At 36.3% G+C, this 22195-nt stretch overlaps 1 protein-coding gene across 5 annotated transcripts in view; it reads right to left on the reverse strand.

Moving 5' to 3' along the window:
- Nucleotides 1-22195, reverse strand: part of SGCG (sarcoglycan gamma) — a 137393-nt gene that overhangs the window by 30974 nt on the left and 84224 nt on the right. For all 5 annotated transcript variants that reach the window (XM_086739520.1, XM_086739516.1, XM_086739517.1 and 2 more), the window contains 3 exons: nucleotides 20474-20575; nucleotides 16206-16293; nucleotides 4831-4950 (listed from right to left, as the gene is read on the reverse strand). In XM_086739520.1, coding sequence (XP_086595646.1) covers nucleotides 4831-4950; nucleotides 16206-16293; nucleotides 20474-20575 — 310 coding nt within the window. The remainder of the gene's footprint in view (nucleotides 1-4830; nucleotides 4951-16205; nucleotides 16294-20473; nucleotides 20576-22195) is intronic.

Genomic DNA, 22195 nt, shown 5'->3' on the forward strand with positions numbered 1-22195 from the left:
GTACTTGCACTTTTTTTTTTTTTATGTAGTATAGCACAGGGTATGACATTATTACATTTACATCTTTGAATTGAAAAATGAGATGACAAGCTTGGCTGATAAAGGTAATAGTATGGGTATAATAAAATTCCATAGGCATTTTACTTTGATATTCCACCACATTTTGACTAAGATATTAGAGCAACACAAATCAGCCTGGAATGCATTATATGGATTAAAATTGACTGATAGGTCTTAAAACATAATTGCAAACAGAGAACTATGAGCGAGGCAGATGTGTTTCTTGTGGGACCAAATGTGATGTAACATTTTATCATGGACTTGGAAGAAAAAAAAGTAATTACTGATGATTTCAGATGACACAGACAGTGGGAAAGAGGGGATAGGAAGAAAAGGACAAATCACTAATAAAGACATAGCTCAATTATTTTGTAAATATGACTTTATCAGGTCAACCAGGTTTAGGCTTACCTCTCTATGCATGAGCTCCCTTCTCAATTATTCAAGCTCAACCTAACATGTCCAGTAATATTTTCTGATCCTGATTGCTTTGCTTTGACAACATTCCAAAACATTATTCCTCAGAAATCTTCTTCTCTTCTAACTAAAATTCAGAATGCCCTACTGAGTCTTGAGTCACTTTTAAAGACATCCTCAAAACTAGATCTGCAGCCCAAGGCACAAGGAAGGAAGAACTCATGGCAGTGGAGGGAACTCTTCTGTCTCATAGGTTTTCCTAATGTCACTCTGGGACCTGCTTATATACAGCCTTTTGTATTTCTCCTACAGCACCTTTCAGACATAAGAGCATATTTGGTGATATAAAAATGAATAGTATTTGTTTGCATTTGAGATGTAGCTTGATAAGATTATAAAAGAAATTCTATGACCTACTTATCTGTCTACGAAAGGGATGTCAGCTGATAAATCAGATGCCTCTTCTGGTCCAACTTTTACATTCCTATCAAAGTTTGGACTTTCTGCACTAAAGATGATCAAATACGCACAGAAAGATGTCAGCAAGAGAAGTTGGGTAATATTGATTGTAGAAGGGAAGCAAACATCTATACAAAGAGAGATTTGTGAGGCCTGAGTGCAATCACTGCTGCTGAAGCCTTGTTTGAAAGAAATCCTTGTTTTAGGGATCTGCTCCTGCCTCTTGTTCCAGGATGGCAGGTCTCTTGGTCTAAGCACCACTGTGGCTCAGAAACAAGGCAGAGAGAGACCAGAGAGATTAAACTCCCCAGAGAAGCCCAATTATATTGCTAGTTCTCAGCCTATGCAAACCAAGAGCATTGGAGTCAGCACTAAAACCCAGCAATTGCACCATTTTAATTAAAAATAATCTTTCCAAATGCCTTTATAAAACAGCACTGTCATTGGAGCACTCCTTCCTCAGCGGAGGAGATTGAAGCCCATGCTTAGCAGCGAACAACTCTGGCAATCTCACCCTCCGCTTCTCTTGTTGAAGATGAACGATGAAAGAGGAAGAAATGAGGGAGCATGTAGCCAGAGGCAGACCTTCATTTTGCTGGCAGACATCAAGACAGCTTCCTCCCAGCTCTCCCCTCACGCCGGTCACCTAACATTTTGTATGGCATTACAGAGCACTGTCCTGGGAGGTGGGACTGCAGGGTTGAAGTCTCCTGGGACGAGGAGGGAATTCAGGCTAGGTCTGCTGCTTCCTAAGACAGACACCCTGCTCTGAAGGACAGGTAAGTGGTGACAGAGATAGTACCACTTGCATGGAAATAGGGTGTAATGGAAGAAGACCAACTGGAAGCATCACTGTTAATGACAGTGTGAGGGGAGGCAGGGGGCACGTAGTGTAAGAGGGAATGAAAAGGCTTATTTACATCTTCTAGAGCTGTCACCTCTCACCAAGTAACGTTGCCTTCCTGTGAGAAAAAAATTCTTCATCAAACAGCATTAAGTTTGAATAGTATCACAAACACAAAAAAACTCAGGGCAATTTTTTTTTTTAAAGGCCCTACATTGATTTCTTGTCTTCATTACCTACTTTATCTTTTAAACTATAAAGAAATAACATTAATTATTATATGAATATTACTATATTTACTATTTTATATGCTATTGTTTATTAATATAATGTAATTTAATCCTAAGTTACACAAGATCGAAGTATTTATTTTCTTAATGAGAGGATCAAAGTCAGCAAGTTTCAGTAACACCCCTCTACACACTATCAAGCTAGGACTATCTGCCTCCTAAAAGTCTAACAGAACGTTTATTCATACCCTCAAATTGTCTCCTACTTAACTTACTTTCTGAGCAGAAGTGTTTAAATTAAACACACATCTTCACATTGCACTTCAGCATTAGCTACTCAAACTGAAAAACCTTTCCATGAAACAGAGCACTAGAAAATCGCTGACAATATTCAGCAAATACTTTAAGAGATTACAGAAGACAAGCAAGCAGAAGGACAAGTAGTAAACTGGAGTATGCTTCTTCATAAAGATACCGATCCCGTCTGCCTTGCCAGCTTTTCTTCCAGAAGAGTGAAGGGTAAGCAACTGCCTTCTATTATCTACTCTTCACCAAAATATTACCTGATACAACTGTCATGATGTATAAATTATTATTTGTACTTGTTAAAAAGTTTTTCTGTGCAGTAGTTGAGACCTGCTGGATGCTTATGTGTAAGCATTTGAACTCAGACACTATATTCAAAGGAGCTGAGCAAGCCATTGAGCTCATCGCAAAGTAGACAAGTGCATTTGGTCGGAAGAAGAGCTCTCCACATGCCAGGACTAGGTGTCTCCTTCAAAGTGAGATGAATCATGCTCTGGGTTGCACTGACTGTATTGACTGGGGGTTCAATTAATTTGTCTGAACACGGGCATCTAGACCCATCTGTGACCTTGTGGGGTATCTGAGACACTTTGCTGATCATGGCTTTCCCTAGGTATTTGCTTTTCTTGGGAGAACAGAGAGAGGCTCTGCCACAATTTTATTCTACCACATGGGCCAGAAAACATCTGAACTGCAATGGTATGAGGTTAAACATAAGAAATTGTTGAAAAACGATAATTCCTGAGGTGTTGGGTTGGATTAGCTTATTCTTAGACTTTTTCACTTTTCCTGAAATACCATAAATCACAGATGTTTGCACTCTGCTGTATTATATTTTAGTTGAAAACTGCCAGATTTTCTTACAAATTGTTACTGAGCTTTTCATAATTCATGTGAATAAGGACAAGTGAAATCAAATAGTTCGCTATATTGTACATAAAAAAGTGTAAGAAATTCTTTGTGTATTTTAAGCCGAAGGTAGTCTGTTTCTTCTGATACGAACTTTTCAAAATTTATTTCACATTGATCTTGTTCTTTATCTAAAATGTTTAAAAAAAAATCTTAGTATGCAAAGTATTACTAATTTATCCTTCATGCTAATAGTATAATTTAAACCATAATTTTAATAAATTAATTTGAAGCAAAGTAGGCATGAATCTCCTCTCACTTACATTAATTTTACACTGAAATAACTTCACTGACTTTAATGGATTTGCTTTTGAATTGTACTACAGTGTAAAAAAGAAAGAGGCAATATGTCTTTCTACAGTATCTGGTAAACAATTATCCTTGCAGTGTAAAGAGTAATATTGAACGAGTTAGAATACATGTTTTAGCATAACAATTTGAATTCGTGTATGAATGATTTTTACTTACTTTGAGCAGAGACAGACCTTTTCCAAATCAGTTAACAACTACGCAGTTTTTCATATCTTTGTTAAACATGCTTTTCTATTAAAGTTTTGCATCCCTTGGGCAAACAATAATTATTTGATACGGTTTCTCGGTTAAACAAAGTTATAATTTCAATTAGGTTAAAAAGTAAAAAAAACTTCAGATAAGACCCTCAGGCGTAAACAAAATTTATTAACAGATTTATTATAACTTACCTTTGTCTTTGAGACACTAATTGTACAGTTACTACCACATCTGTAGTTTTGCACAGTGAAAAAATATGAATATATCCATTCAAATTAAGACCTCAATATTTCAGAGGACAAATAATTAGCAAAAGTAAAACATGATAGATGCAATCAGGTTAAAAATATTAAAAATGTAATGGAAAACAAGTTACAGGACAATTTCAGCATTTCCTTTGATGGACTGTTCTGCTTAAAGAGAAACCTTGATGTATGTGTTTAAACGCAACCTTACACCTGGAAAATGAAGGTTGACTTTATCAAGTCATATAAAAGGAAATATCTTTCAATGTGATAACCATGACATCTTACTTTGTAAATGAGTACCTTGGTGAGTTGCAGAAATAGCCTAAGACAAACTTTTCTTTTGACAGATGACATTTTAAATACAATACAAATGTACTGTGTGATTGTGACTTACGTGCTCCACACAAAGCAGAAATACAGTGTCTTTCACTTTGAAAGATAAAACCATATAAAAATACTAGAGGGAGTCTAAAAACTTTTCAGAAATAAATCTCAGTACAACGCAAATTGGAATATCTAGAATTTTTTCAGCCTCAGTTAATAGTGTGCACGGAAAACATTAAGTAATTCAGAAAAAAATGCACCAGTACAGTTCCAATCACTAATGGCTTTAAAATAAAATACACGCATACCGACATATATATATATTTATATACACATTATTATTTTGCTGTTAAAAGTTCTTACTGATTATTTATTGAAAAAGATCAGAACATCTTCAGATTTCTACTTCTTAATGAGATAAAACCAGATCTTGCCTTAACACACAATTATGTATTTTAAAACGCCATTTTTATTGTGCTCCCCTTCTGGCTATCATTTGGGCATTTCTTAAACTGTTACAAACCTGTGACTCGAAGTTTATCTGTGCCAATTACAACCTCATTTTCATCCACTGTAAAAAGTGGCTTGCCGTCCTTTGAGTTGATCTGAAATTGCTGACCGTGGAATTCTACCATTTTAGGACCTGCAAAGCACAGTAGAAGAATTGAATAATTACATCAGCTTTCTTCAACTTTCTATATAAATTGCTAACAATATGAATTGTGGTCTTAATAATTTAGTGACTCATTTAATTACACTGAGGACCATGAAACACTCAGCTGTCCTAAGGATGGGGGCCCTGTAAGTACTGAAATTGGGTTAAGTCTATTTACATGATCTTATTTGTTGTTCAAAACTGCCTGGAGTCATGCTTTCAAACTGAGTTTCGAGGGAATTCAGGAAATCCCTCATGAACTGATCAAGGCAAACATTCATGTTCTTGGTGTTAAAACTGCTAAAATTCTTTGATCAGTACGAGTCTACCATTTTTTTTTAAACATAGAAACTGATTATCAAAGTTTTTGCAGCATCATCCCTTTTGATTAGGGAGGCTCGAATGCTTTAAAATTACAAACATCCCATGTAAGGGAAGGACTCTCAGCTCCTCCTAACAAATGCCAATTAAGCTCCACATATCCACAAATATTACTGATCATGCTTTTAAGAGTTTCAAAAAGCTGCGAGAGTATTTGCAATTGGATCTAGTACCCAAAAAATTAAAGTAATTGTGTGCAATAAAGTCTTTACATATTACCAGATCCTAAATTCAGTAAAACATTCTGTTCTACAGTACTGGCTTGGTAAGTGGATATAAATCAAACCCTTAATATTCCCCTCTCTAACCACTTGATCAATTAAAAATTTGCATCACATAAGTCTGAAGATCTATTTGATAGAATCATAATCTAAATCTATGTTCAGAATTAAAATTACAGTGAATGGTCAGAGCCATTAAGACTCCTTTTCAGCACTTTCTAATAAAGGCAATTCACAGACCATCCATGGGACCAAGAAGCACTGAGCTGCTTCCTCCCTAGCGAGAGCTTGTCTTACCATGCCTGCTCCCATAAACATTAAATATCTTTAAGCTTTACTGCTCAAAGGAAATAGGATTTTTTGTTAGTTCTTACATTAAAATCACATTAGGTGATGGATAACTGGCCTTGCTAAGAAATACATTCAGATATTTCCTAAAATTTGCATGGTAGCTGATAGGAGAGATGCATACCATAAGGTCCTATACAAATTGCTTACTGCTTCACTTAGCAAGTGCAAACTATTGCTAATAATTGCTCACCAAGCATGGAAAGGGTTATAGAGGCCATAAGGTCCTAAACCAGGGCATAAAACCCAAAACTGATTCTACTTGAAAATGATCAGGATACAGGGCTGAAATCTGCAGTACATTATACACTGTTGGCCATGTGCACTCAGGCACTGCCCCACCGGTCTCAGTCTGGCTCTTCTCTAAAGCGCCTCTAAAACACATGGCAAAAAATGAGCTCAGAAAATACCTTCATTTAGTGAAAAGATGTTAAATAGTTTAAATAGGGTTTTTTTGTGGTTTTTTTTTTGTTTTTTTACATCAAAAGAAGCAGTTCTGGGTAAATGAAGCAAGGATGGATCCCTGTCAATGCTTTCCTAGAAAATCTTGGTTAAGGTGTTTTATTATTCCTGTTTCTGCCGAGCAGCAGTAATGAAACTGCTCATTTATGTAGTGTAGGAAGATCCTTGTTGACTGAAACAAATCAAAGGCCTAAGTAAACTGGCTGTTAACAACTTTCCTGGTGCTGCAGGGGCTGGATCCTCTTCATCCAACACCATGATTACAGAGCTCAACACAAGCGTGGCAAACACAAATTAAAGCCTCTGCTGTCTGACATGGTACAGATGGAGTGCTTCAGGTACACTGAGGGTACCATGTTTTTGCTGGAAGAGATTAGGAGTGATTCTCTGTCTCTTCTGTTGAAGATGTTCTGCATCGCAGAGAAAAGGAAGGCACTATTTGGAGCCTTTATTTTGTCCACAGTAAGGGAACTGAAGTGTTCAACTTCCAGGGTCAATATGCTGGCTGTAGGACCGCTGGAGGAAAGTTGCACTACCACCTTTTCTTCTCCTGATGCTGCTTATTGTCAGAACTCATTCTAACTAAAATATCTGCTGGATTAGACCCAGCAGATGAGACAGAAATGAGAATGCTTACTCTGTAGGCTCTGACAAGGTTAAGTGTTTTTCTTTTCACTGGTGTCAATATTTTAGTACGTCTGGCATGCCAGAAGCAAATATTTTTATATAGCCAGAGAATATTTATTGATTAAAAGAATTAACAACTGAGGATCCTGAAGACTTACATTTTAAGTATATGTACTTCAAAGTAAAGCAGGTGCCCCAGAACTTCCACAGACCTAGTTCTAAGCTGTGAGGTTTTATAGTGTGGGTAATCTTTAAAATACTAATTAGAAACTGCTGCAAGCATATTTATGCAAGCCTGCAAACAACATGCAGCAATATTTCTAAGAGATAACTAAGAAATATATACTGCTAATTTAGATACAATTGCCACTAAGTTACACACGATCACAGAAAAATACTTTAGTATGACGAAATATTGTATGTTTACAAGGAATGCCGTCTACTGATTTCCTTGGTACAAAGGCAGTGAGCTTTAAAACTAAATTGCTGTGCCTAAATTAGTGGCACTTCTCTTCTTTCCTTCTCTGCATCTTGGTAGACACGGGTTTTCACTGATTCTAAGGCATTGGAAAAAAACAATGGATTTGAACGAACTGGAGAAGTGTGACATGATTTGCACCATGCCTAACTTGATCTCATCTAGGAGTACATTTATCTTCTCAATTTGCTAATTTGTTGAATCTATTTTATAAGCAATCTTGTCAAAGAAAGATTTTTCATGTTTCTCAGTAAAAACAGGAAAGAACTACCTCAAACAGCATAAATAAATTAATTTAATTTATACATCTGCATATTGTCAGAAAATTGACAAGCTTTTGTTAATTGGATTGTTATGGAATATCGATTAATTCACAGAGAGATGTGACATGACAAAAGAAAATAGTTATAAAATATAGGAGCTGCTTTAACTGTTTGAATTTAGGATGAAAATATACACACTAAATAGCGTTTATATACGCTGGACCACATTATTTTTCTTTTACCTAACCAAAGTAAACAAATGTATGTTGTGCAGACTGACTTTCTCAACTGTCCTCTCTAATGCAAATGTCAGGCATGGTGTCCATACAGTCACTGATACAACTGGAGATGTAACATATCCCAGTTTAATTGAACTGCTCCAGGTATGCACTGACCCCATTCCAACAGTGACTGGAACAAGACTGAGATTCAGCCTTTCCACTCCCAGATAATTGTTTTTAACATTAGACCACATAAGCCCATTCTTGGGCTCTCCTCTTTTCTTCCACTCATTATTCCAGGTAAGGTAGAACACCTGTAACAGGAGAAATTGAAGGAGTTCTACTCTAAAATAATGAGATAGGGGAACAATAGAGAAAAATCTCCTTAGATGGAAGAAAAACAAGAAGTATAACAGGAGCAGTAAGTTTTAGCAGCTAATTAATACATTTATACCAATAAATTAGAGAAAGTCAAGGCAGAGGAGACACAAGCACTGCCAATTTCTGCTAATCTAGTAGCATGTTTCTTGGCACTGCCTCGACCTGTGCCACACAGGGACCTCCCATACCACGCCTATGACCAGGGACTGTTCCTTGTAGACAGGATGGATGAAGCTCTCCCACTCTGGAGGGAAGCGGGCTTAGCTGTGTAATGACAGTTGTGCCATGCCATCTGCCCCTGGGGCAGACTGTGGGTCCTGGCCTGGTCTGGTTGCTAATGTAGACATAGTCTATTCCTGGCTGCTAAACACTTTCCTACTTTAGATGTTTCTGATCATGCACTGAGTGACTCATTAAGGTATTTGGGGATTTCCGTTGCTTAAGAAGTTTGGTGCCCATTGCTTTTAACATTTTTTTCTGCACAAGAGTTAGGAGAATCTAAACACTGAATTTAAGCATGTAGAGGGGCAGTTAGGCAGGATCTGAGATGAGTGCATTGTAAACTATGCCCATTTTATTTTAAATCTAGACTTAGATAAGAAAAAACACTGAAAACACTGACAGCACTCACTGCATGTCATATACTTCCCAAAGGAGTCTTAACTGGTGGCTCTTCGAAACTCCATTTCATGGCCTTGCCCATGCTGGGCTTATATCCAGATTTCTCTCCCGTTGAAATCTGGCCCTTGCAGATTTTAACAAGAATCTTTAGGTCTATACATTTCTCAACATGAATCCCCCAGTAAAGTGGGATAAGGATTGTCATATAGGTCATCCTCATTCTCAAATAATAGTATGGATAATAAATTATGTATTTTAAATCTTTAGAGGGAATGCTAGAGTAAACCAAATTCAAGCGTATGTTTTATGCTAGAGATGAGATATACCAGTATATGTAGAATAACTTTCAAAAAGTAAAAACAAGCATTTGAAGAAATGTAGTTAAATTTATGTAACCAAAAGTAGCCATTTACTTCTCTTAGTTATATTTCACAATACACACGCACTAGCTATATTGCAATAACATTAATTGTATTGTGATCTCAGTAAGATTAATTTTCAGCTCATAAACAGCAGCCAAATTCAATATCTGAAACTTTAATCTCCTAATTCTTTAATGTACCTTTTTACAATCCTAGTATATTAACGACATGTAAGTGAACTAACACGATATAACCATACTTGTTTATAAAATCCTACTATTAGAAACGTAACATGACTGTGCAGGTTATAGAGAGCATTTGAACTATTTTCCCATTGCTGCCAGAGGTCAATTGGTTACCCCTGCTCGTCAGGCTGACCAATAATTGCCCATTCATTCTTTACACTTCCTCCTTTAACAGGTGCTGTTCTGATCCAGACCTCATAGGTAATCATTGCATCACATACCTCTTGACATTAAGGATGCCACCTTAGATGACGAAAAATTGATCCAAAAACAATTGACCTATTGCCTGCAAAGGAGCAGATTGTTAAACAGTATATCCTTTTTGTTTCTCCTCCTCGCTCTTGACTCCTCTAGGTGGTTTTCCAGGGAAGGAAAGTCTTTTGTTTAGTGAGACCATTTCAGTGGAAAAGCATTTAAATATATTCTCTTCTACTGCTACCCAACCTTTGAATTCCAGGCCAATACAAATGCAGAAAAAACAGATGGCACAGAGTCTTCTATCAAAAATAGGACCTGCTATAAAATACATATCCACAAAGACTTAATGTAAATGAAATTGATAACATGTAGGCAGACTCTTCAAATCTAGTTAGTTCTGTCAAGTACTAAGCACTTTTAGTGTGTCTTTAGATCTTTCAGAAGAGAAGGCTTTCTAACATTGAAGTTATTTATTTAATTTAAGCTCTTTTATTTTCTTACTCTTTTCTGCTGTCCATTATTTTTTATATGCCTGTGACTGAAGTACATGCTTCAGTCTTCTCCTACCACCTAGAATCAGTGAAGTGTTGAATGTAAGCCAAAATCCTGAGTGCTTTGGGGTATTGCTATGCAATGTAATGGAATAAAAATTAACTAAAAAATGAAAGCACCTTACTTAAAATAAGATCTCATTAAAAGTGTATTAAAAATGTAATACTCCTACAGATTAAGTTCTAGTTCTATGAGTAATACAATACCAATAAATGTAAAGTCATTACTTTCAGAAGCATAAAATTAGTCAGATTTTCATATGGAATAGTATGGAAGTACCTGCTGGTCTTTTATTAGCACAAGCGCATTATTACAGAGAATATGCAGCACATGGCATATATACACTTTATCTCCATATCATACATCTCACATCACCTTTAAAAACATCTCTAATATAGTAATAGAACACTTGCTGCTCCTGTTTCCTCTTTTTCTCTCAGTTCTCCTTTTATGTAATGGATGGAACAACTATGGCCTCTCAGATCAAAGTAAGGATTCCTTATTGCCAGCACTTCTTGTACTTTGTTGTTCTCTACAATTGAACACAAGTCTAGAGATCTTTAAAAAACCGGTTCTGAATGATGGTTGTAGACACTGGTTGTGCAGATACTGGCAACCCAACATAGTATTAGGTATTTAGGTGATAGTACTTTCCCTGCTTAGAGTCATTTAGGTAACTAAATGTCTTTATCCATCTAGGCATTTTCCTCATAAAATATTGTTTAAATATAAAAAATAAAAATATGAAATACTTAATAGTAAAATGGATTATTGCGTGTAGAAACTACTGCAGGAATAGGGGATCATGTTTCTCACACAGTGACTTGAACAAAAGGCTATGGTGTCACCTTTTCTCTCAGGCCTAATGAATCCAGAATTTGTTGCGTGATGAATAATTTCAACAGGAAACGGTGAAACACATAGTCCTCAGACAGGTACGGTGAAAAGAAAGTACTAAAGGAGATGAGGATGATAATTTGAAACCCTGTATGCACAGAGGACAGCTGATCTGAGTCTCTCGTCCCTGAGGAAATACTTTAACCACTCCATCTTCTGTATAATGGATAATTCTTCTTCCTCCATTTTTTTTTTTAAGAAAGTAATGAGTGTATTTTCATAAGGCTAACTCCAGCACTGTGTTTCCGCAGTATTCTATGTATGCCTACTGCATCTGGGCAGAGGACAATGTGACAGGACTAATTAAACAGATGGGGCATGACTCAGTTGCCTAAGCATAGCTGTCTATTACTGTTATATGTACTTTGGTGTCCCCTGCCTGGCCTTCAGCTTATTTCAGATGCCCTAGAGTATTTAAGACTTCAACATTGGGCTAGAAAGTCTGACATGGGGTCTGTAAACAACCTGAGCCTTTCCAGAGTGTCAGCTGAAGACCGAGCAAGACGGAACCACAGAATGATGCAAGTCAGAGGTCAGCTCTGGAGATTACCTAGTCCTACTTCCTACTCACAGCAGGGTCAGCTTGGTTGGAAGTTAGATGAAGGTGCTCAGGGTCTTGTCCATCTGGAATTTTAATACATCTGAGGAAGGGGAGTCAACCCATTCCCATGGCTAACTGGTCTAACAGTGACATTTTTCCTCTCCTTCTGTCCAGTTGCATTTTGCCTCACTGCAACCTATGACTGTTGCCTCTTGCTTTTTTTTCTGTGTACTCTGAGAAAAGTCTGGCTTCTCCTTCTCTCTAGTCCTCCCAGCAGCAGGCAGAAATTAGAAACCCACTTTAAGCCTTCTTTTCTGCAGGTTAAACAAACACAACTTCTTCAGCCTCTTATACTTCATATGCTCCCAAACTCTGACCATCTTGATGACTCCCTTTGGGAGTCTCCGTAGCTTCCTCATTGCCTTGTCCTACTGCAGGGGGTAAAACTTAACACAGTATTCCAGATGCAGTCTCCCAGGAGTGAAATAATGCCACCCAGTATGCTATTAGCTCTCATTGCCACAAGGGTACACTGCAGATACACGTTCAAGTAGTCCACCAGGCTGGGGAGAGTGTCTTCTTCTGCAGACCTGCTGCAAAAAGATAGGGATCTATGTCCTTTTTTTGGCCACTAACTGCCAAACTGCCACCAGGAGTCTTGGTAGCTTTAAGAAGAAAGCACTGTTACACTTGAAATGACTAGGAATTTAGATGTACTTAATTATCCAAATTCTATAATAGCTTATAGTCACCATAAATTTCAGCTATTTTAAGCTTACCTTTACAAATTCATCTAGCATTAACTGATGCCAGTAATTCAATCTTCTTATTACTTTAAAGGAAGGAAGTACAGGAACTGTCCTTTAGCAGTAAGTATTATCTTCAAATTATCATCCAATGACTTACGTTAATGCTTACTATACTATATGAACCAAAATACGTTGTTTGGCATTGCAAATTTACTGAAGAATGTGAAAGTTGAGAAGGTTATAAAGTATGTAATAATTCCCTTTCTTTTTCATTCATGTTGAATTCCTTACTCCCACTGAAATAAAGAGAGAATGGGGCTATTCAGATAAGTAATTGCTCTCTGACGAGACAGGTATCCACTATCTGGTTCTTTTTCCAAATAAAAAATTATTTTCCAAACATTAGCCTTTTTTTCAGAGCTAAGCTCTGTAGACTTATATGCATACTGCTTTTCTCTTCTACTAGACACAGTTAGAAGAGAAGTGACAGCATAGAATTCAAATCCCCTTGGCCAGGTTAAATTTCCCCTTAACTGTGATGCTGGCATATTTAGGCAAGTTGGCAATACACATAACTACCTGATTAACTTCTAGAGCATGTTTAAAGTCTGTCTTAAGTCAGCATTGCTGATCCTGAACATTATCACATATTTCTTCATAAAGATTATCATATTTGGGGACAAGGTGTGTAAATCTTGCTATGGTAAGCAAGAGTTACTATACATGGTACATAGACATCAACGGTATTTTTTTGCAGAAGAGGATGCTTTTCATTTGAGTCTAAATGTTAAACTGTAGCTGTAATGACTAAATTACTTTTTTTTTCATAAATAAGTTTTCATAGCTAGTTTTAATTTAAATGTATATTGATTACTACATACCTTTTTCTACAATTTGTTCTAATTCAACATTATATCCACTTACATACACAAAGGTCTCACAAAAGACTAATAGCATACACATTTAATATAGAACAGAAACACATCTTCCATGAATTAAAACAGGAAATCAGAAAAGAGTACTGATTAAAAAGTCTGTAGGATGTTTAGCAGCCACCTGTCTTTCTCTAAATTTTGCCTGGTCTGAGCCAACTAAATTTTACTTTTAAATAAAACTAGGATATATGTCTTGATATGATAAAATTCATTGGTAGCAAAAATTTTTATACATCTGGAAGTAAAAATCCCTACTTTAATCCTCTTGGAACAAATATTGTAAGTTCTTGATCACAGGAAGACTTAATCACCCCAAAAATACTTCAATGAAGTTTCCAATTTATCTTTCTATTAATCAGTCCTATGTTGTATCTTTCCTTCTTATAACCCAGCTGGACAGCAATTAAAGTTGTGCAAATAATCATCTTCCTGCAGTACAAAGATCTTCAAGAAATATGTTCTAGCTTTTATCTTAAAGATAAGAAATAACTTATTTGGACAAAAACGGAGGTTTTAATGAAAGCCTTCTGGGAAAAATACAGAAGGGAAAGCGAAATGATTTTACAATGTCATTAATTAAGTCAAGTTTATGAAACTGGCTTCAGGGTTTTCTCTGTACAAATACCATCAAACTCTTCTTACATACATCATGCTTCATTAACACTGTTTTCTTGCTATTATGTCTCTGATGAAAAAATGCCATCAGTTGAAAATGAAATATCAAAATGCTTATAAGAAAACCAGAAATGATTTGACATTGGAAAGCAGCAGTTTATAGATGGCAATTAATGCTAATGAAGCAATAAATTAGGTACTGACACTTATCTGTTTCCTTAGAACGTTGTTCCTGTTTGAAAAAAAGAGGGGTGGGATAGCACAAATGCTCTCATTGTAACAACTGTTCAGATTACTGTGCCGGATGTGAAAATAGTGTCAAGGCAGAATTTTAACTGTAATTCTCTTTTCAGACCACATAAAGCAGTTTGACTTTTACCATATTTCCATACTTCCTGAGTGGTGCTGATTTCATGTTTCAAAGTGCAGAACACCTTCATAATACATCTATCTAAATAAATTCACTCTAGCTTTAAACACTTTAAACTAAACCCCTGACCTGAAGCTACTGATGTTACTGTTCCTTGGTGTACATGATGGAACTAAGAGGACGAGCAGTCCACTGTACTGGAATCTGTTCTCACAGACCTTGCATGACTTTGGAAGCCCCGCCCCTTTCCATTTTTTTTTCCTCCTGAAAAAGACATATTAGAACAAGAACTTAGCGTCTTCTGTAGGTTGAAGTCTCCTTACATGATCCTTGAAAAACAGATCTCTTCAAAAACTGGTCCTCCTTTTTGGGAAAGATAGTTCAAAACATGCTACTCTTCATCCACTTTCTTAATATTTGGCACTGGAACACCACTGGAAAATCTTACTATATTATATTCATCTGCTGATAGGCTGTATATGTAAGCATTTGTTTGCTCAGGTGAAGCACCATTTACTGCTTGATGTCAATATTGCTCTTAAGTACTTGGTAAGTGACTATATAGTTTATATGTTTCTTTTACACATATTATAATTTGTTATCATTCATGGGGAGAAACTCTTTAGAAGGCCCTGTTGTGATAGGATGAGGGGTAATGGTTTCAAAATAGAGGGAAGCAGATTAAGACTTGATATAAGGAAGAAACTTTTTACAATGAGGGTGGTGGAACATTGACACAGGTTGCCTAGAGAGGTGGTTGATGCCCCATCCCTGGAAACATTCAAGGAGAGGCTGGACGGGGCTCTGAGCAACCTGATCTGGTTGTAGATGTCCCTGCTCCTTGCAGGGGGTTGGACTAGATGACCTTTAAAGGTCCCTTCCAACCCTAACTGTTCTATGATTCAAAAATGTTCAAGGAATTGGTATTGTAATTCTTCAAACAGGAATTGCACAGAAGTTACACAGTCTCATCAGCTTGGAAGAGTTGTTCATCAATGCTCATGTGAGTCCCAATCTGGTAAAATACTTAAGCATATCAGGTTATTCTTACAGTTAAATAAGTGGGAATTTATGCTTTGTTGCATGAGAATCTTAGAAGAAACAAATTAGCAGACTGTTACATTTTCAAAATGTATTTTGTCAAATAAAGGTTAAAAAATACTGACAAAACTAAGAAAAATTCTGATATATCCGACACATATTGTTGCCACTCTTGCCTTAAAAATATGATTTAAAGAGTAAGGTCTGCTTATTCTTGCTGCCAAGATCTATCACCTACCTCTGTCTAGATCTATTGATTTTACTCAGTAAACCAATGTATCTTACTGCTACCAACTACAGTAAAACATGTACATTTCTGAGTTGTGAACTGGCTTTTTTTTTTTTTTAGGACATCTGCTTAAATGTATTAGTTTCTGGAATACTAGGAAAGGAAGAGAGATGTGCAGACCTCTCTAGCCATGTTCTCCTGCTGCATTTTCTTAGAAAATTATTTCCAACTATAAACAGATATTTACACAAGAAAAAGAGCAACTTCTGCAGTGACCGTTCCCATCTAACTCTGCAATAAATAAGTGCTTCACATATTTATATAATTAATGCTTAACTGAGAAATTGAAAATATTCTGTTGGTACTTATTGAGTAGCAGCTGGACTATTCAAATATAGCCATAACAGTAAAAAATAATCACAAGTTTAGTGCTTTACATGCTCTAAGCTCCTTGCAAATTACAATGTTTCCACAACAGTGAACAAGGAAAAATCATTTAGACTCACCCACATTCAATCTGCCTGTGACTTCCCCATTTGAATTGCGAGCATTCACAGTCACATTGTGAGTAGACTGGAGAAGCAGTGATGAGTCCTGAAGTACCAATAAAACAAAGTAGGTTCAACAGAATAATTAGAATTGCTGACAATTTTCAAAATTTAGTCTAGTCTTTATATTAACTCAGTCAATGAAAGAGTTGTGCAGCTAGAAAACCATCCACAGATGCCATAAAATAATTTTGGCAGATATTTTTGATTAAGTATATCAGATTTAAGATAAGATAAAAATTATAGATAATACTTCAGGCGAACAAAATCTGTGCTATTGGCCCAATGAACATGGTTGCTAATATTTTATCTTTTGGAAAAAAAATGCTTAAGACCAGATTTACCACATTTCAATACATAATTGAGACTCCTAGAAGATAAGTAATTTGATTGAAGTGGAAGTGCCCCACTTTGTGAATTTATACTGTCATATTAACTCAGTGAGAAACAAGCATTTGCATTCTGCTTCCTCAATGGTCCATGCAGCCTGTATGCTTTGGCTTGATTTTGGCACCTGGCACTGACTTTCCTGGCAAGAAAACTCATACAGTGCATGACGGAGAAAGTGGCACGTTGACTAGCTCAAAGTTGACTTTCATAGATGACAGTACAGATAGGAGTGTCAGTCTAAACCAAATTGTCTCCCTGTCCGCCACTCAGAAGGATGACAGAAGTACACCAGCAGACTGAAGAGCATCACCTGCTGCATCATTTCTGCAGCATGATTTGAGCCTAAGACACCCTGTGCTGTTCCACATCTGGTGCCCTAGTGATAAAAAATCACATCTGAAGGTCACAAAGCAACGGTACTGATATGTGACTTCCTCATGCCTACCCATCATTCTGTGCTACCTAGGGAAGCCAGAGCATGCTTCGTATCTTCCTTCATCCCTACCGTGCTTCACCACAATTCGGACTAGCTATGGCAGGCAATTTCATGTCATTCTTAGATCGCAGCCAGTGTGGAATTACTTCACCAAAACATCCCCTTATGTTAACTCACAGCTTGGTGTTGTGCTTTTTGAACTCCTCCTAGGTGATGTAATTTCCATTTCTTATTCCCAGACATTCCACTCAAACTCTCTGTACTTCAGGCCTGTTGGAGCCTCCCCAAGCTTCTCCTTGTCTTGAAGAGCAGATGAGTAACTGTTTTGAAAGACCTAGCTGCCCACTGTGTTCCATCAGACTAGATATAAGGACAGTAATGAAACAGGTTCATGGCAAGAGACCTGGCAGGAGTCATTTGGAAGTGTCCTAAAACTTTGTGAAGAGGACATTGAGTGGGTTGTTCTTATGTTTTTCTTCAACTTACTACCTGAACTGTCTTTAAATGCAGCTGATTTTCAGGGAGGTCATACTGGCCACTGTCTTTACTTGATTTTAAGTATCAGAAAATTATCTGGGGACAAAAAGTCTGATCATGCTTATCTGGATGAGCAAATTGCAGACACATCGGTAGACTTAAAAAAAGGGGAGGAAGTTTTTGCAGTACAGGTGCTTTCATACTAAGGCATACTTTATATCTAAAGGACAGGAACCTAGTAGTAACTGTAAAAGAGTGCCTACACAGACTCAGTTGCCAAAGTATTCCACAGGGAATATGTGATAAGAAGCTGCCTGCTTGTGACTTCAGAGGGGATACTCATTCCTAGATAAATCAGTGAGTTTCTAAATATTGGAATATTGTTAAAGATCAGTCTCTTTCACATATATTGCTTCTGGTACTTTTTCTGGAAAAAGTCTCTATAAAGTCTCTAGAGAGACTAAGCAGCACCTTGAAGGGCTAACCCCTGAAAATCACTCCCAAGTCATGTTCCCATCGTAATGTAACACTTAGAGTATGAGATAACCCGAGAATTTTGAAGACATTTTATGTTAAGAATTTTACTTAAACACTTATCTAAAGAGAGTCGTAGAAGCAATACACAGTTTGGAGTCCAACTTATATTTTTTTTTTTTAAAGGATATCTTACAAGTAGGAAGATGGACTATCTCAAAAGAGGTCACTAACTGAGCAAAATAAGTTAATATCATTTTGTAAATTGTATCAGGAAAAAGCAAAAACTAACAATTAACACAAATAATGAAAAGTCTTAGGAAAAAAGTAAGCAATGCTTTAGAAAGGACACTAACGGTAACGAGTTAGTAGGAAGTGGAAAAGGAAGGTCAACAAAGATCAGATAAATATATTACCTTTCAGTACATGTGCTAAACGATGCACAAATCTAGGTATCTTTACTACACTTATTTGACTGCTCCCGGTTGATTTGAAAAATAAGTTAGTAATTTGTAGTAGTAAGTGCGAATAAACTGTATTCTAGACATGAAGCTTCCAAATGTGTGTTCTTGACTAATTAAAATCTAGTAATGTATTTATAAATGCTCATCTTTTATCTTTCCATGAATATGTATTAGCTAAGATGCAACAGTATTGCTGACAACTCTGTATTGGATTCATAATGAAGGCATAAACTTCTAATAGGCTCCAGAGATGATGCACAGCAAGTAGATTTTCTGCCACATATTTTCTTAGCACTTTGGAGACCTCGTTAGGTGAGAAAAGCTGTTAGGAGACTGCAAGGACAACACTATCAAGGCAAGGGACAAAGCTGCTATGATAGCTGTGAGTGGCCCAATTCTCTAACAGACAAACTTAGAAAAAGAAATCACAACAACTAAGAAACTTTATGAAAATAAATTTATAGATGGCACTCAGGAGATCAAGCTACAGGCAATTAAGCCTCTAGAGAGTTCAAATATTTTAAAAAGCAAGCAAGCAAACAAACACAAAAACCCCCTCTAATGAATTATCCGTTCATAGGGGGCAAAGACATGCAGTAGCCTGAAGGCTCTAATTAATGCATGCTACTAATCACGATGGGTCATTAGGCAGCTGAGTTTATAGTAGATGCTGACACACCTCTTTCTTCCTATATTGTACAAAATATACTAAGAGCTGGAAGGAATGTCAAAACAGCGCGCGTGGTAGCTTAACATTACATAACGATTCTTTGGGGCAGGGGGAGTTCTTAAGTATTAGCTATGCTGGTCTTAAAAAGTTAAATGCCTTATTGTATAAACAACCTCAAAGGAAATGCATTTAAAGACATAAATAGTTTTTCCACTGCCTATGAGGCAAAAAAAGAATACAGCATAAGAAACAAAATGGAAATACAGATTTATCAATGGAATTTCACCATCTAAGTAAGAGCTGCTAGTTTCAGAAAAGTCTCATAGCTGGCTGTTTCTTCTAACGACTTGGTGAGGATGACTACACGTTTGAAGTAATGAAAGAGCCATATTCAGCTTTTACTCTCATTGAATAGTACTTTGTTCAACGAAATGTCCCACTGGTTGATGACGCTGTTCATAAAAAATGGCTTTATTTTGTGAGAGTTTAGATTACAGACAATAGTTCTGAAAAATATTCATTTTGTTGTCCAGAAAAAGATACTGCTCTACAAAAAATTCACCTGAATAAGTTCCAGAGTTCACCTGGACAACTAAAAACCAATTCAGATTCTTTCTTCCTCTAAATCCACTGTTTCATACCATACCCATTCTCAGTGCCATTTTAAAGTTAATCTGCTTGAGAAATATTTTCTTTGACCAAGTACGTTATTCCTTTTTTGCCCCAGTAATAATTTTTTTTTCTGTCTATGCACGTGAGTTTCAACCCTAAATCTTCCCATTTAGTCTTGTAGATTTTATATACATAAATATAAAGATGCCATACATCTAATATTGTTGTCCTAGAAGTGACAAAACCTCAACTTATTAGAGAAATTGTAACTTTTCCAATAAGATCCATTAATTATAGAGATATTTAAACTACTCCATAATGGATGAATAAACAAGCCAAGCAGTTTGACAGGGAAGCCTGCATTAAAAATAATCTCAGTAAAAATAATGAACAACTACAACTTTCTACACACTCTTAAAATTTTAGCATACAATGATCTTTATAATTCCTTTTTGAACTATTTCGTATTACATGCCTAAAAGAAAAATGTTAACTCTGCCATAGTACCAGAACATTGACGTAATGATCATGCTTGTAAAGTATGCCATGATATGTGTGTATACATGTATACACACACATATACATGCACACACACACACATATCTATCTATTTCCATGACAGATGCCTGGACTTTGTCTAAATTCAAACTGTTCACAAGTACATTAATTTTATTTTAGCATTACTGAAAGATTATCTGCTTACCACTCGAGAATGGATTTCTTTGGCATAAAGAGGGAATAAGAATTCAGATTCCCCTTCCAGACGAAGGCCTTCTTTTGTAACACGCAGATGTCCCATTCCAGTCTGAGGAGAAGATACAAGAATTATGCACATTTTATTATTTAAGCATTTATTTTTCATTCTTTTCATAAAATAGAATTTGCCAGAGCTGTCTGCCTCCAATTTATTGGTAAAGACACTCACACTAATGCATCTAAAATTTTGAGAATTCCTTATTCCTTCCAGGAGTATTTTTCTTTAACAAATTGTAGCTTTCAAGAAAAAGTTACTGAAGTTGGCTTTTTTTTTTTTTGAGGAAAACCCACAATATTACAGTCATTAACTTAAAAATAAGTGCATTTATATTGGCTGTGCTGAAATACTCTTTGTACTTGCAATCTAAAAATGTCAGGAACAATAAACTTTTACACATGAGTACTCACACAAAACAAACCTTATGTTAACATCTCTAGGTTTATTCTATCAATAATGTATTTTACAAAGAATGTAATACTTCTAAGCCTACTGAAGAGACAAAGAGAGATTTTTATTTGTTTCCATTTTCAGTAATTATTTTTTTCTTTTTAATTAATTTTTAATTCCTTGGTTTATTTTTTCTCTGCTGTAATTGTAGGTCAAGGCTCTCTCTCTCACACTATCATCTTCCTTTCTCTCTGTCACCTGCCTGTCAGCATTTTGTACCTTCTTTATTATCTTAGTTGCTCCCTTCCAATTTTAGCCCAGTTGTGCTTTCCAGCCCATGTTATTTCATTCTTTTTACTTTCTTTCATCAATATCATAGAATTGATAACTTGAAAAATGAGTGAGGAATCACTTCAGTAAGTACATCTGAGGATTTGCAGCCTTCAGCTGCAAGGCATTTCACAGCTATTTAGCTAACTTGTAAAGGATTCAACCCTCCCCCTGCCATAACAAGTGAGAGAAAACTTGCAGCCTTACAGCTCTGTCACACATGAAAATACTTCAAGTCAACTGCCTCAAACTACAAGGAGTAAGTGGGAGGGTTAAATAATAAGCAATAAATCCAAAAAGTATTTCAACTTCAAATATTTTTCAGGTTGTTCTCCATGTAAGCAGAGAAGAGAGATACAGGACAGGCCACTGATGTTACATCAATAACCTGTTCATCTAATAATTATGCCTACCAATGAAAAAAGCTATACCTTTAAAAGACTGTAAGTATTTTCAAAGACAGTATGTTCTCATCAATGAGATTATAAATGTATTTATATATACACACACATATAATGCCAACTAACATGTCTAACCAGCCTTCAATGAAAAACTGTAGCTGTTTTCTTTTAACCGGCTTGAAGACAGACAAAGAGAGAAACAAGCGTTGCTTAAACTCTACAAAGTAAGAAATATTCCTGTCAGCAGTTCACTCCCCTGGAGAGTACAACTCTGATTCCTCCCCAGCAAGGACTTATTTCAGGAAAGAGGCTTTTAGAATAGCTATTTATGGAATCTGTTATTCAGTGTCAAATATTTTACTGCTTTGAAATACAGGATGTACTGACTTTTCTCAGTGGAAGTAGATACAATTTCTAAATTCTAGACCACTTCAAAGCTTCTAAAAAGTATCTAGTATATACTGATACGTCTCAGGAGGCAAAACTAAAGTAACACCTATGATGACCTCCCTATAGCTTTCATAATCACAATTCCTAGGCAGCACTCAGT

Source organism: Chlamydotis macqueenii, chromosome 1, assembly GCF_036417535.1.
Source record: "Chlamydotis macqueenii isolate bChlMac1 chromosome 1, bChlMac1.mat, whole genome shotgun sequence".
NCBI lineage: Eukaryota > Metazoa > Chordata > Aves > Otidiformes > Otididae > Chlamydotis > Chlamydotis macqueenii.